At 43.9% G+C, this 16,484-nt stretch overlaps 1 protein-coding gene across 1 annotated transcript; it reads left to right on the forward strand.

Moving 5' to 3' along the window:
* Nucleotides 1-5,221: 5,221 nt before the first annotated feature.
* LOC106676070 (E3 ubiquitin-protein ligase TRIM21-like) lies at nucleotides 5,222-15,080 on the forward strand. Its single transcript, XM_076885430.1, has 2 exons — nucleotides 5,222-5,382; nucleotides 12,102-15,080. The coding sequence occupies exon 2, from the start codon at nucleotides 12,111-12,113 to the stop codon at nucleotides 13,764-13,766; it is 1,656 nt and encodes a 551-aa protein (XP_076741545.1). The 5' UTR covers nucleotides 5,222-5,382; nucleotides 12,102-12,110; the 3' UTR covers nucleotides 13,767-15,080.
* Nucleotides 15,081-16,484: the final 1,404 nt, after the last annotated feature.

Below are 16,484 nucleotides of genomic sequence, written 5' to 3' on the forward strand. Positions count from 1 at the left end.
GCAGAGCAGCTGAAAGCTCTGCTTCCCATGGTGGTGAGGCGGAAGGAAGGTACAGTAAGCTGGATAGAAGAAGAAGAACGAAGTGAACGGGCAGAACAAGTGGTGGTTAACAGGTCAGAAAGGTAAGAAGGAGCGAGGTTATGAATGGCCTCTTCCCCTCTGTTCTTCTTTTCTGTGGAGCAGGGAAATTATTTTACTGCTATTGTTAAATAATCATCATTATTACCATTGCATTAATAATATAATCTGGAGTTTATATTGCATTCAGGGGTTGAACAGTGTGTGTCTTTCAGAAAGGCTAAAAGTAACAGGACAGGAAACAGGCTTGGAGAGTTTTGCAGAAGTGAAAGTTATTTTGAGCAGCAGGCTAAGACGAGGCTTTAACAATGTAACAGATAGCTTTAAGAAGGCCGTAAGATGTTATGCATACAGTTATTATGTTAATTTTGTATTTCAGGTGCAGTTATGACTATTTTATACACAATGCATATCTGTGCTTATTAAAGAGTTGGAGCTCGGTCAATTAATTGGGGGTTGGAAGCTTTGTTCGGCGCGATGTCCGGACAATCTATTGTGCAAGTGACTTGGAGCCATAGAAGGAATTGCAATACATGCTTACAAAACACTTATATATCAGGTCATTTCATATTAAGGTTTAAGTAGAGGTTCTTGGTTAAAACATTTATTTAGTAGAAGACATACATATAGTCTCAGTGAGCCTCTGTCCTGGTGAAAGGTCAGAAGTGCAACAGGTGAATTGAGAAAGAGCATGTGGGGTCAACACACACACACACATGAGTTAGATTTATTTAGAGGAGAGATTAGTCATGCCTCGGCAAGAAAGAGGAACAATTCACTTTAAGACAAGAACGGAAAGTACCAGCCATGAAAATAGAAGATGATCTTCTGGGTTAAAAGTCATTGTGGTGTTGATCTGATCTATGTATAAAATGTATTTGTGACGCATGAAGGGGCGTCAGTAAATCAAACCCTGATGCTATAAAATATCATCTTTCCTCCACGTCTCCTCCTCCACAGAGTTGGCATCGTACGACCTCGCGTCACCGCTGAGTGTAGCAGAGATGCGACATGCTCCTATAGGTCATGAACGCATCCCCACATGCTGCCAAACAGGTCATTAAACCCCCACCAATCTGTCTCCAGAATTAATGGATGCATTAAGCCGGAGCTAACCACATCCTTTCCTCTGTGCATTTGGCCCTTGTGTATCATTTCTAGCAGCACTAAGGGATTTTTGTATATGTCCCCATGCATGCACCTAACCAATCAGACTCCAACAATGGTTTTGGTGGGTCAGGGTCTGCGGGCAGCCCAAGTCCACTATAGCCTGGTATGTACTCCCTTGGCACCTTACTGGAACATTGTATATCTCTCCTGGACCAGGGGAAAGTGTTGGGAGATTGGCAACAAAGAACATCTGTCCAGCCTCCATCAGTGGACACTCCCAGTCAAAATGCACCAGTCGCCCACACGTTCAACACTCCTGCCCCGGCATCTGTGCAACCCCCGGTGGGTCGGGTGGAGCATCCATAGCTGCTGGAATCCTGGGAGAGAGAGGAGAAAGAAATGGGAGGGAGCTGAGAAGCTTCCTCTTCAGGGCTGGAACTGGCTATCCAAACTGGCTGAAGGTGCTGGGCCCTCCGGTCACACTGCCAGATGGTCCTTGGTCAGTGTGACTGCCACCTCCAGGTTTGCTGGCTGGAGACAGCTTACCCATTATGCCACCCCATCCCAAAGCCCCTCCACAAACTGCTCCATCAGTATTGAATCCAGCAGACCCAGCTGCAACTGTCTCACCGCTGCAACCACGAAGCCACGGAGCAAAAGTGAAGGGTCGGTCCTCCTTTGGTGCCAGTTTAACACTCATCCTGGTTACAGAGACCCAGCACATACAGACGGCCATGATGTTGTGTTTACGTGTCTTTACTAACACAGTGAATTTGTCTACATAGTTTGCACACTCAGCTGTGTCCGCCCACCTCCCCTGGCAGTGCCCCTGAACCTACTGCACCATGCCTGCAGCTGAGCCAAAGACCAAACCCCACCACCTGTAAGACAGGGGAGAGATGTGAAGCCAGGATGACCAGAACATCTGAGAATTTTACTATGTAATGCAAGATGTCTAATAGTAAATGTGCAAAATGTTTTAACGCTGCTTTGATGTTAAAGAAATTAACAACACGTGCACTAAAAGGGCAATAATGAGACAGCTAATGTTAATCTTAATCATTTATAATGTGTCCAGTTTAACGTACCAGTATACATGCATACTCGTGTATAATCAGGGTCCACTGTGGTAGGACTATCCGGGCCTGCCACAACCACCAGCTGACCAAATCATCTTATTCTTCACTAATGACATATCATTGCTGGATGTCATCAAGATTGATTATATTTCATCCTTTAGAGTCTAGTTTTTTGACACCAACAAATCTCCATAAAATAGATAAATATCCTGGGTGCCAGACAAGCAATTAAGAGGGTGAATGAATTTAAATTTTTCTGTTTATTTTCTTGAGCATAATGTTGTAAATCAGCATGGGATGTGTCAGCTTCCTTATCAGGAATTGCATATGTTGATGGTCATTACAGTACTGATATACAGGGCATTGATTAGGTCAGAACAGCCCAGTCTAATCTAAAAACACTTGATGTAACTCAGGCTAAAGCCCAGAGTTCATGCTGTGGGGCCTGTGTACAGCTTGTAACGTCGGGTTGTGTTTAGTGGTTGAGAGGAGGCGGCAAAAACACTTAGTAGGATAATCAAAAGAATACACACTCACACTGGCTTTGGGAATTCCACAGCGTGTTCTTTAATGCACCTTCTCTTCGTCAAACATATAAGCCTGGTTGAACGGCTGCAGCTTAACAAACATAGCGCACAGTGTTCGTACAACCCATAACGTTGCAAAGAAAGGTGTCTGGAGAAGTAAAACATAAAATCCGTCCCTCCTCATGCACTAGCGTGCAAGCACATGTCCCCACAACCACAGAGAGGGCAGTGGTGCATACGGATGACCGGGGCTCTAGACTAACCTTTTGCCATGGGCACAAAAGTTAGGCACACTCAAATTTTTCAACCGCATCACTTAACACCACAGTTTTACATGTGCACATTTTCTGGGGGGAAACTGCAGTCCATACAGACAATATTCATTTCTAAATTATTAACTAACAATCTTGTGCTTAAAGTGCTATGTCAATATTGTAGAAAACGTTAAACTTAATCATCATCTTGGCCTCCTCTGACAACCTGTTCTGATCATTTATCAGCACTGATACATGTGAGACTTCATCGGAATTGTGAGCATCACAGCAGAGGCCTTTGTGTCAAAGTAACTGAGAATAAAACACAGAAAAACATGAAGGAGATTTTCCTGGCCTGGCTTTTTATAGCAGATAATCTTAAAAATATTCTACAATGTTCTGTAATTTTGCATAATTTTAAAAAGTTTAAATTTCTTCAGTATTGAACAGCAGAAATTAGGCTTTCTTGTCCGAGGTCATTTAAGTGAAAGAAAGGAAAAAAGAAAAAGACAGCAGCCGACAGCGCTGTGAACGACTGGTAAGGCAAGGCAAGTTTATTTGTATAGCACAATTCAACAACAAGGCGATTCAAAGTGCTTTACAGAGACATTAGAAACAAAAACAAATAAAAGCATGATTTAAAATTGATGGTGGGTAATAAGCGAATGAATAATGCAGAAAACAGATTTGAGATGGGAAACTGTTCTTGAAGTACACAGAGAGAGATAGAGAGAGAGCTAGCTGTGCATGAAGTGTGATTTTTATCGTGGTGGAAGCAAAACAGCAAAACTCAGAGAGAATCCATGACGACATTGATCAAATGTGAAGCGCAGTTTGCTGCTTCTTTTGCTGCTGGCTCGGTGGATTTTGGCTGGAGAGACAAAACCTGCAGCTCAGAATCAGCGCAAAAAGACGTAAACACAGCGCGGACCGGACGCATCAGGATCGCTGAGCTCCGACAGCGTGTCCGTCTGCGGGCCGTCGGGTGAGAAAGCCGAGAAAGACAAAGTTGATTCTGATGCGTCGGTCTGTGTTTACGTCTTTGTGTGGAGTCCGTGTACCTGCTCTCATCTGCTGTTTGGTTGTTGTTGAAATAGTTTTGTGAGCTTTAATCTGAGAATCTGGCGTTTCTGGCAAAACACAGTTATATTTAAAAGTTGATTCAGGATTTAATGAATTGATATCGCTTTATTCAAGCTACTCACCTCCCACTTCCACCTGCACTTTCAACTGGACCACGGCCAATCAGAGAGGTCCCGCCCCTTACTATCTCTGATTGGTTTAGTCCACGATAGGGGCAAAATGTGTGTCTGTTGTTGACCACAGGGAAGGTTGCAGATTTTTTTTTTGTTACTCGAACAGTTGGTCCCCACCAAAGATTTTTTTTTAGTCGCACCATTGAAAAATTTGGTCGCACTCTAGACCAGCGGTCCCCAACCCCCGGGCCTCGGACCGGTACCGGTCCGAGAGTCATTTGGTACCGGGCCGCCAGAGTTGAGGCTCGGGTGTGAAATGTATGGTTTTCAGGGTTTTTATCGGTTTTCAGCGTTATTTTGTTATTGTTTTGATCGTTAACTCGGTTTTCCTGGGTCTTTTCACGTGTGTCATGAATAAATCTTCTTTTTTTTTCGGTACTGGTACTAGTTTTATTTTGTTGTATTTATCCGCGACACCTTAAAGGCCGGTCCGTGAAAATATTGTCGGGCATAAACCGGTCCGTGGCGCAAAATAGGTTGGGGACCGCTGCTCTAGAGCCCTGCCAATGACAACATTAACCCTCGACTTGGGTTGTCTTAAAGAGACACTATACCACTGTGACTGTTACAAGCTCCAGTCCCAGCTTTGTTGGTAGAAATAAGGGAAATGCCACTAGAAAGACCTGATGTTGGAGCTGCTGGCTCTGGTGTATAAGACTGAAAACGATGGAGGATCCTGGATGGGGGCGTTTCTGTGGATCATGGTAAGGTAGAAGGGAACAAGACTGCACACATAACAGCCAAAGAAACACTAAAGTGAGAACCTGACAAGGGACTGCTTCAACTGTGCTATACAAATAAACAATAAGCATAATATGCACATATGCATAATACTTTACTTGGACCATCTGTGTTTGCAAAGTACCAGAATTTATGTGAGGATTTGTAATTCTTCAAAGCACCTGAGGGGGCAGCAAAACACATTTCATTCGAATAACCTACATGAAGCCAATAGAAGAAAATCTACAGGAAGAGGCGGAACAACAAAGATTCAACATCACATTCCTGAAACGAAAGTAAAAGTTAGTGAGAAACAGCAGAGCTGCAGTCTGGAGAACATCAACGAACTCAAATACAGGTGAGTGCAGCTGATCAGAGTTACTGTGTTCAACAGATTAGTTCAAGTTAAAAGTGCAAAATTGAAAAAGTCTGCTTTTCTTTCTAAAAACAGGAGTTGAAGAGACTCACAGACGACAGCCACGCTGTCTTACTTTAAAAATTAGCTGTAGCTGTCTAAGAAAGCGACACCACTAAACGTTATTGTTACAACAAGTATTTTTTTTTAAATAAAGAAATTAATTAAGAAATAAAAAATGGCATTGGTGGTGGTTAAAACTGAGAATCATGACCTGAGATAACCATGTCGTGCTACATTCACAAGTGTTAAAATATGAAGGTTAGAAGATGAGCTTGGTATCAGATGTAGGCATGAAAGAGACTTTTGATGTGCTCTCGCATGTTACACCTGTCCCACATCCTAACACTTCCTGCTGTTTGCATGTCCAAGTCATCAGAGGCAAACACGCAGAGTTTTTGGTTTTATTCCCACTTAAAGCTGGTTACCGATACTGAGTTTAATGAACACCGGCAGCTTCCCAAAGTGAGAGCTCTACAGGTCTGCAGCCAGGAGTAAACCAAAGCGCTGCTGGTGTCAGAGGGAATGTTACAAGCTAAGCAAGTCCCTAAAGACAGAGTGAATGAATACTGTGAAGATAATTAGCAGGTGATTCAGCAGAGTGTGATTTGCAATTTGGCACCATCTGTAAAAACTAAAAATCCTTACGTATTAAATAGCAGAAATTAGGCTTTTTTTTGTTAGTCATTTTTGCAAAACAAAACAATTCAAACGCGGACAGCCACACTGTACACAACAGTAGACTGGTGTGTAATGCATCTGTGCATAAACAAGAAAATAAAGAAAATAGAGATTTAACTGGAAACTGTTCTTGAAGCACACTGGGAGGTGGAAGTTTGTGGGAAATGTGGTTTTATCACAGTGGATTTTTGGAAGTAAGACAGGATTCATGTTAATGTTTCTCAAACCTGAAACGTGTTTTGGTCTTCTTTGACATGATGAAACTTGCAGTTTTGTAACCTGTGCTTTTGGCAGAGACATTGTTTTTTCTACATGCTGTCGGACGAGTGAGGGAATCGTACTTTGTGTTTACATCTTTTCACAGAATCAGTTTTCCTGCTTTTTTGCAGTTTTAGCTGTTTGTAAATGGTTTTGTGAGCTTTTAGCTGAGGTCTGGTGGCCAGGCTTTACAATACAATACAACTTTATTTATATAGCACATTTAAAAACCAACGGTATACCAAAGTGCTTCACAATAAAACAGCAGATTAAAACATTAAAATTTAAGACCATTAACAAAGTACTGAATATGCTAACAGGTCAATGGCACTGATTACACAAGAATAAAAGTAAATATCAAATCAAACTTGCTAAAAACACACAGGTTTTAAGTAGACAAAGATATATAGAAAGATTGGAATTGAGTACAAAATACAGGCGTTAACTAACTGGGAAAGCAAGGTTAAATAAGTGAGTTTTTAAATGTGATTTAAATAACTGGATGGAGTCAGACGCGCAAATAGCAATGGGAAAGTTGTTCCACAGGTTAGGTGCAACCAGGGCAAATGCACGGTCACCTCTGGTCTTAAGCCGAGATCTACGCTGAACCAAGAGTAATTGGTCAGATGATCTGAGGGCTCTCCCAGGGGTGTATGGTCTAAGAAGTACGACAAGATAGCTAGGTGCTGTATCGTCTATAATTTTGAAGGTAAGCAGCAATATTTTAAATTCGATGCGGTATTTGATGAGGAGCCAGTGCAAATCAGCAAGGACAGGGGTGATAGAGGCAAACCTTCTGGTTCCAGTCAAAAGGCGTGCTGCGGCATTTTGGACAAGCTGTAATCTATGAAGAAGAGCAGCATGGAGACCAAAGTAAAGGGAATTACAGTAATCTAATCTAGAGGTCGCAAAGGCATGAATAAGCTTTTCAAGATCCTTATGTGGTATGTAATGCTTGGCCGTAGAGCTGGGCGATATAAGATTTTTTCATATCACGATATGTTTTTTTCATTTCAGGCAATAACGATATCTATCACGATATAAGCCAAATAACTATATTTGTAAGATTTAAATGTGCCGTTGCTCACAAGTAAAATGTGAAATAATCAGCAGCTTGTTTTTATTTAAATATTTATTTCCCATAATAAGTTCAACAGGGTAGATGTACTTAAGGAACATGAGACTTTTTCAGATAAATAAAGGCAAATATTGCAAACTACACAAAAGGCAGCCGCTAAAGCGTTTAAGTTTCAAAATAGAACAAACAAAACAGACTAAATTGTCAATTCCACTTAGAAACAAAATATTAATTCTAAAAATAAATCTTAGTTTGTTTTACAGAAGAACAGACAAAACTGACTAACTTTTGTCAATATCAAATAAACTGAGAACTAAAAGGAAATTCTCAATCTCTCCTTGTTGTATAGCTGAGCTTTTCAAACAGTTTTAACAGTTACTTTAGTCTGACAAAAGCCGAATGATGAATTAGTGCTTCCAGTCAGAGACTGAGGCTACGTCCACACGTACACGGGTATTTTTGAAAACGGAGATTTTCCGTTTTCGTTTTAAAAAAAAATCCCGTCCACACATAAAGGGAGAAATGAAGGAAAACGCCGCTATGAACATGCCAAAGCAGCAGGTGGCGCTAGATTCCTAACCGTGCAGAAATGTTGGCCAATCAGAAGTCTAGAAGCCTTGGTGAGAAAAAGTAAACAAAGCTGGGGCATAGAAGCAGAACCGAGTCGTATGTGTGGAGGGACAGTAACTGTGTGTATATGTAAGCATTTAAACACTGCAGAGAGTAGAATTAACAGTAACAGTATTGTAGAAATTCATTTCACCGAAACAATAATGTGGTGCACAGTGTGACGTCAAAAAATGCGCACACCTTTGATGCTGCGTTTTCTCCGTTTTACTAGTCCACACGTAAATGCAAAAACGGAGTTTTCAAAAATCTTTGTTTTCAGTGACCAAAAACGCCATTTACGTGTGGACGAAAGGTGCAAACGCATAGAAAGATCTGCGTTTTCAAGAATGCCCGGGTACGTGTGGATGTAGCGCATGCACCAGTTTATTGTATTTCCAGACTTGCTTTCGGCACAATTTACAGTGCGCGCTACTCTGTTTTTTGTCAGACTTGAAATAGCCGAAATACCTTCACACTACGGAACTTCTATGGCTCTTCCGTTCGACAATCTCTCCGGCGTTGGAACCATCATCTGTTTTCTTTTCGGTCACGCTCGGTTGATTTTTCTAGTTGGCACACTCATTTCCTCCATTACCCGGGCGGCTGGCTGCTTCCCAAACAAATACACATGTGCAGCTTGGCACTTGTGCTGCACGTAACAAGTCACGTGATGTGACGCTGCGGCTGTGATTGGTTCTGCTCTGCGCTACTTAATTTGGATTGGCTGTTCTTTTTTTTCTTTTTTTCTTTTTTTTTTTAAGAGGACAAGAGCGGCGAGGTCTATCGCGATAGTTTAATTTTTCTATCGAGAAAAAGTTATATCGCGATACATATCGTTATCGTTCTATCGCCCAGCTCTACTTGGCCGTCGAAATAAGACGCAGTTGGTAGAAGCTAGATTTGACTACAGAGGACACTTGTTTGTCAGATTTGAAGGAGCTGTCCAGCAGCACACCTAGGTTACTAACAGTGTCAGAGAGAAAAGTGGCGAGGGATCCAAAGGTATCAACTAGCTGGCCCCGGGGGAAATAACTGTCAAACACCACAATTTCGGTTTCATTTAAGATTAGAGAGTTGCCCAAAAGCCATTCTTTGGCTTCTCTCATGCACTCTATGAAGCAGTGCAGGTACAGAGCAACATCATCAGTTAGCTGAAAGTAAATTTGTATATCATCAGCATAGCAATGAAATGACATGTTGTATTTTTCAAAGATTAAGTTTAGAGGTAGCATATAGAGAGAGAATAACATTGGGCCCAACACAGAGCCTTGAGGCACGCCACAGCAGAAGGATGCAACAGAGGAAGAATAGGTACCCAGAGTGAGAGAGGAGGACCTGCTCGAAAGATATGATTTAAACCAGTTAAGGGCGTCACCTCTAATGCCAACTGTATGTTCTAACCTCGTTAGTAGAATATTATGGTCCACCATACTAAAGGCTGAGGACAAGTCCAGTAAGCCTAAGACTGCAGAACGACCTGAATCGGCAATTAGGAGAAGATCATTAAGGACTATCAGCAGAGCTGTTTCAGTGCTATGACGTGGTTTAAAGCCAGACTGGAATTTATCATTGATGTTGTTCGCATCCAGTTGGGCCTGGAGTTGCGAGAGAATTATCTTCTCCAAGATTTTGGACAGGAACAGGAGTTTGTGAACTACAGGCCGATCTCCAAAGTCATTATGATCGAGGTTCCTTCTTTGAGAACAGGCTGCACTACAGCGTGTTTAAAGGCTGATGGAACATGGCCGGAAAGCAATGAAGAATTTGTGAGAGTTAAAATACTGGGCCCAATTCCATCAAAACCATCCCTGATAATGCGTGATGGGAGAATATCATGTACAGAATTTGTATTTTTCAGTTGTTCAACTATTTGCTTAAGGGCGGGGAGTGACACCGGCTCAAACTGATGAAAAGTTGATGAACATCCAGGGGTGAAAGCAGGGCTCACAACTAAAGGGTGTGAAGACTTGAGAGATAAAAGTTTCTGTGAAGTAATAACAAAATTGTTCGCAGAGAGCTGGAGAGGACACCGTCGGCATTTCATGACAGGGATTGACCACTGGATTAAAGATTTTAAACAGCGTTCGAGGATTATAGCCATTAGTCTCAATAATTTCAGAAAAGAAAGCCGCTTTAGCCATTTTAACAGCATTTTGAAACTTCAGGCGGCTGGTACCTAAGATATCAAAGGATACCTGGAGCTTAGTCCAAGGGGCTTAGCCGGGCTCCACCCAAAGACACTACGTGGGTCTATCTTCCTGTGTACCCACCCACAGGAGGGGCCATAAGGGTTTGGTGCTCTGTGGATCAGGCAGCAGTCAGAGGTGGAAGTCTTGGTGCTCCAATCCCTGGCTTCAAAAACTGTTTGTAGCCCTTGGAGTGACCCTTTTTGGTGGGGTAGGAGCCAGAGCTGGTGCATAAGGTCAAGAAATGCCAACTAGATTTAGCATGGCTCGCCTGAATGCATAGCTCAGACTGTACGTTGGGGTTATTCCCAGTGAACGAGAGGGTTGCTTCCCTTTGCCTGCCTGACTGTTGTTTGTGCCCATGCACCAAATAACAGTTCAGAGTACCCAGGCTTCTTGGAATCACTGGCTGGGAGCTGGAGAGTGCTCCACCCAGGGACTGTTCTGCTGGGGGTCTTCAGTGCTCACGTTGGACCTGAGTGGTGTTTTGTGATTGGACTTTTGTTGGCGAGTGTCGTGGCAGTTGTCCCAGAACACAGGAGATGAAGGAAGCCGTCACCTTAAAGGAGTCTTATGAGGCTTGGTCAGCCTGTGGGATTCCAGAAGCACCTGACAGGTACCAGCAGAACCAGCAACGTGCAACAGTAATAGTGGCTTATACAAAAACTCAGGTGTGGGAGGTGCTCAGGGAGACCGCGGAACAAGACTTTAGGTTGGCCTTAAAGTTATTTAAGAGACACACTATTTACAGTGGTGACAGGACGCTGCTGACCTCAACCAAAGACATGGCCAAGCAGTGGAAGGAACACTTTGAGGACCTCCTCAATCCCACATTCACATCTGCTATGCAAACAGAGTCTGGGCATACGGTCTGTGACTCGCCTATCACTGAGGGTGAGGTCACCAATGTAGTTAAACCACTGCTCAGTGGCAGGGCCCCTGGAATGAATGAAATGGGCGCTGAATTCCTGAAAGCTGTGAAGGTTGAAGGGCTGTCCTGGCTGACATGTCTCTGCAACATTGCATGGAGGTCTGGTTCTGTTGGCTTATTGGCATATTGTGACCAAGTATCTCAGGGTCTTGTGCTCGAGTAAGGGGAACATGAGTTTTACAGATGGATTGGAGCGGCGTCTGCAGTGATGCAGATGCTGTACAGATCTTAGTGATAGAAAAAGAGCTGAGCATCAAAGCAAAGCTTTCAATTTAGTGGTCTATCTACTTTCCTACCCTCACCTACATTTTACACAGCTTCCCAACGACGTTTGGACTTGAGGCTGAAATAATCCATCAGTCACACGATGAATAATCAGAGAGTAGAAGCTAGGCCTATGTTTGAAGCCACTGAGGTGTTTGATGGCGGGGTGACGTGGTTCCACTGAATGAAACTTGAGATGGTCCAATAACTCCGTACCTATCCTGTCTGTTTAATACCTGTATCGCTTTCCATCGGTTGCGTTTGCTGCTCATCAGTTCTCTCAGTATCCAGCATCATTTAATATAAATCACAACAGTACAGCAGTCACAAACCATTTCCTTCTTCCAATCAATGACACCCGACGCTAATTACATGTCTACCTTAAAAAGATACAATACTGTAAAACAAACAGTGACCCCTAGTGGCTCACAGAAGGTAACAACACAGAAAACGGCTCCTACAAAAAAAACTTATAGAGAAATAAATTTGTTGAAACCACACAAGATGAACGTTGTCACTTCCTCTTTCTTTCCATTCTTTATCTTTGATTTCTAGTGTTAGAGGCTGAATGTTAATTGTATTTTCTCTTTGATATTTCTAAACCATTTACAGATATGTTTAATTAAAGTGTACATTTTTATACTTCTGTTCTCAGGGTGCAGACATGTCTGCTGCCACCAATCTGCAGTATGAAGATCGCTTTCTGTGCTCCATCTGTCTGGATGTGTTCACTGATCCGGTCACCACATCATGTGGACACAACTTCTGCAAAAAGTGCATCACTCAATATTGGGATGTTCATGAGAGGTGTCAGTGTCCCCTGTGTAAGGAGACTTTCAAGAGTAGACCTCAGCTGAAGATCAACACCTTCATCTCTGAGATGGTTGCTCAGTTCAGACGTGAATCTCAGCAGAAAGCCAGCAGCAGCAGCAGCTCAGAGCAACAAGCTGCCAAACCAGGAGAAGTTCCCTGTGACGTCTGCACTGGAACCAGACTGAAGGCCCTGAAGTCCTGCCTGGTGTGTCTGACCTCCTACTGTCAGACTCACCTGGAGCCTCATCTGACAGCTACAAGTCTGAAAAGACATCAGCTGATTGAGCCTGTGGAGAACCTGGAAAGCAGGATGTGTAGGAAGCACGATAAACATCTGGAGCTGTTCTGTAAGACCGACCAGACATGTGTCTGCATGCTCTGCTCTGTTCTAGATCACAAGGCTCATGAGTTCGTTCCTCTGAAAGAAGAATATGAAGGAAAGAAGGCAGAGCTGGAGAAGACAGAGGCTGAGATTCAGCAGATGATCCAGAAGAGACGACTGAAGATTCAGGAGATCAAAGAGTCGGTGAAGATGAGGAAAGATGCTGCAGACAGACAGAAAGCAGAAGGTGTTCAGGTCCTCACGGCTCTGATGGAGTCTGTTGAGAGACGCCTGAAGGAGCTCATAAAGGAGATCGAAGACAAACAGGAAACTACAGAGAAACAGGCTGAAGGACTCATCAAAGATCTGGAACAGGAAATCTCTGAGCTGATGGAGAGAAGCTCTGAGGTGGAGCAGCTCTCACGCTCTGAAGACCACCTCCACCTCCTCCAAAGCTTCTCCTCCCTGAAAGCTGCTCTATGCACCAAGGACTGGACAGAGGTCAGAGTCCGTCCACCATCATATGAGGGGACCGTGGGGAGAGCTGTGGAGACACTCAGGAAAGACATGAAGAAGCTGTTTGAGGCTGCAGAGCTGAAGAGGGTCCAGCAGGATGCAGTGGACGTGACTCTGGATCCTGATACAGCAAATCCTTATCTCATCCTGTCTGACGATGGAAAACAAGTGAATCATGGTGATGTGAGGAAGAAACTTCCGGACAACCCAGAGAGATTTTCTCAGTGTGTTTGTGTTTTAGCAGAGCAGAGTTTCTCTTCAGGCAGATTTTACTTTGAGGTTCAGGTTAAAGGAAAGACTAAATGGACTTTAGGAGTGTCCACAGAGTCGATCAACAGGAAGGGAAAAATCAGACTGAGACCTCAGAACGGTCTCTGGACTGTTTGTCTGAGAAATGGAAATGAGTACAAAGCTTGTGCCGCCCCTCCGGTCCGTCTCTGTCTCCGGTCTGGTCCTCAGAAGGTGGGGGTGTTTGTGGACTATGAGGAGGGTCTAGTCTCCTTCTATGACGTAGATGCTGCAGCTCTGATCTACTCGTTCACTGGCTGCTCCTTCACAGAGAAGCTCCACCCGTACTTGAATCCGTGTAATAATGATGATGGTAAGAACGCTGCACCTCTGCTGATCACTGCTGTCGATCTCATTCTGTGTGAAGACCGTCTGGATTAAGAACATTCACTGATAACACTCGATGAGTTTGGTGTTCGTGTCACACAGTGGAAAATTGTTTTTATATTTTGTTTTGGATCAGGCTGTTTATTGGTACATAGTGTTGATTTTATTTGCATGGTTTTATCCTCATATTTATATTGTGTATTTTAGTTTTGTTGCACAATATTCTTTTAATCCACTGTGGACTAAGCAGACCTGTAGGCACCTGTGAGGCGGGGCGTTCCCCGAGCCGGCCTATCAGCCGCCAAACTGACCTGCTAAAGGGGATAGTGAGAGAGCGATGCACGAAAGGTGAGCAGGAGAAAAAAGAAACGTGTTCAAGCCAGCATATGTGTCGAAGGACCTGCTGCCTGACTGTGGGGTGCCACGAGTCGTTCGGCAACGGACTGGCCAGCGGAACATGGCGATCCAGTCCCAACGGCAGGAACAGCGACAGTGGGTGGCGATGCCCGCAATCCACAGCAGGGCAGGGGTGTCCCTCTGCCTGCATCTGGCGGTGCTACGAGGGAGGCCGTGTTCAGGTGTGGAGTGGGGCGGGACTGTGCAGTGACGCGCTGTCAGGAGAAGACAGGTCTGCGACAGGAGCCCCCTCCTTGTTCTTCTGGCCGGTGTGGTTTCCATCCCGGAAGAGAAATTCCTCTCCTGTTTCAGATAAGGACCATTTGCCCGCGTGTGGCTGGACTGTGGGATTATGGCACTGTGGGGGGGAAACATTTGTGTAGCTTTTGTTTTGATAGTATATAGTTATTTCTGCCGGCAGGGTTTTTAGCGTGTTGGAAACTCTTTATTGTATAGGGGGATTTTAAACTGTATTTGTGATTCTGGTTGTGTCTGTGTTCCCATGGAAATAAAGGGTGTGTTTAAGGCCCTGAGCGCCGACCCACTCACTCCCCTTCTTCTTGTATGTGAACGGACTTTGAGGTGAAGATTTATATCCAGCACTTTCAGCGGCTACATTCATATCATTGATCTCACACGTACAGTACATTGTTTAAAAATGGAAATAATCTGTAAAATTCTGTAAAAATAAAACAAAACAAACAAATAATCTGACAGAAAAATATCGTACAGCAGTGGAACTTAACAGTTTGTAATTTTGGTAATTAAAATATGGAGAAGTTTTTTTTATGGTACAGAAAATATATTTGTAGCTTTAAATTTACATGAAATCTTTCAAATAAAAAGTATTTACATGTGTAAAGACGACACATTTACCCTCAGTGTGGTTCAACACTGTAATACAGTAATCAGGTGTATTAGTCTGTTTTTATAGTAAAGAATCTCAGTTTTATTAGAGTCTGAATTTATTAAAATGTTATACTACCCATAAAAAATGTCAGCATGTTGTTTTTTTATTATTTTAAATGGGAAATGTCATCCATCCATTCGCTTCCGCTTATCCTTTTCAGGGTCGCGGGGGGCGCTGGAGCCTATCCCAGCTGTCACAGGGCGAGAGGCGGGTACACCCTGGACAGGTCGCCAGTCTGTCGCAGGGCCAACACACAGGGACAGACAACCATTCACACTCACATTCACACTCACATTCACACCTAGTGACAATTTGGATTATCCAATCAACCTATCCCCACCAGCTGCATGTCTTTGGACGGTGGGAGGAAGCCGGAGTACCCGGAGAGAACCCACGCAAACACGGGGAGAACATGCAAACTCCACACAGAAAGACCCCGGCCTGATGGTGGAATTGAACTCAGGACCTTCTTGCTGTGCGGCAACAGTGCTAACCACCGTGCCACCGTGGGAAATGTGTTTAAATAAAAACTTTTGTATATTTTATAGTCTGTTTAAAACCTTAATCGATCTACTGTTTTAAAAACATCTGAAGAGACAGATGAGAGACCCCACCCGCACCTACGGTCACGAGCTGTGGGATCGGTCACTACCCACAGCGCGTGATCGTAGGTGAGGGTAGGGACGTAGATCGACCTCCAAATCGAGAGCTTCGCTTTTACACTCAGCTCTCTTCACCACGACGGACCGGTGCAGCGTCCGCATCGCTGCAGCAGCAGCACCAGTCCGTCTGTCGATCTCCCGCCCCCCTCTCCCGTCACTCGTGAACAAGACCGAGATATTTAAACTCCTCCACTTGGACCAGGAACTCGTCCCCACCCGGAGTGGGCACTCCACCCTTTCCCAGCTGAGGGCATCCTTAAAATGTTTATGGTGCAAACTCAGCTTTTGGAATATCCAAGAAGAAAGCATGTGTACTAAACCAACTACTGAGTGCAAGAAGAGCTAAAAGCTCACTGACATCACCTCAGTCGTAGCTTTGCTAGCAAGCACACGGTCCTGTCATCATGAGAGGAAGACTCAGTTTAATATGTAGCTGGTGACGCGACGTGGCTGCTCAGAGCGTCAGTGTCTGCAGTACAGACAGAGTGATCTAATGGTACAAAGCTTGGGTTTGGTTTACTCACCCTGCAGATGCAATGTGTGGTGCTGTTTCTCCAGAGTTTTGCTTGTTGTTGGTTATTTAAAGTCTCCACCTTCTCTGGATTCGGAGTTTCCTCCTCTTCCTCAGCCCTAGCTACATGTGCAAGTACTGTGACTGTAACTTTACTGACGTCTGCAGCACGAACACATTATGGAGAAAGAGAGGGAACAAGGATGTGTGCAGGCCGTAAATGGTATAAAAGCTGCTTCAAGCTTTAAATAAATTCCACTAAAGATCCAAACCTGCTGTGGGACGGACACAGA

The sequence above is a fragment of the Maylandia zebra genome, linkage group LG6, assembly GCF_041146795.1.
Source record: "Maylandia zebra isolate NMK-2024a linkage group LG6, Mzebra_GT3a, whole genome shotgun sequence".
NCBI lineage: Eukaryota > Metazoa > Chordata > Actinopteri > Cichliformes > Cichlidae > Maylandia > Maylandia zebra.

What these genes read in the sequence shown, in the direction of transcription:
- LOC106676070 (XM_076885430.1), top strand. Translation starts at nt 12,111, where the DNA reads ATGTCTGCTGCCACCAATCTGCAGTATGAAGATCGCTTTCTGTGCTCC.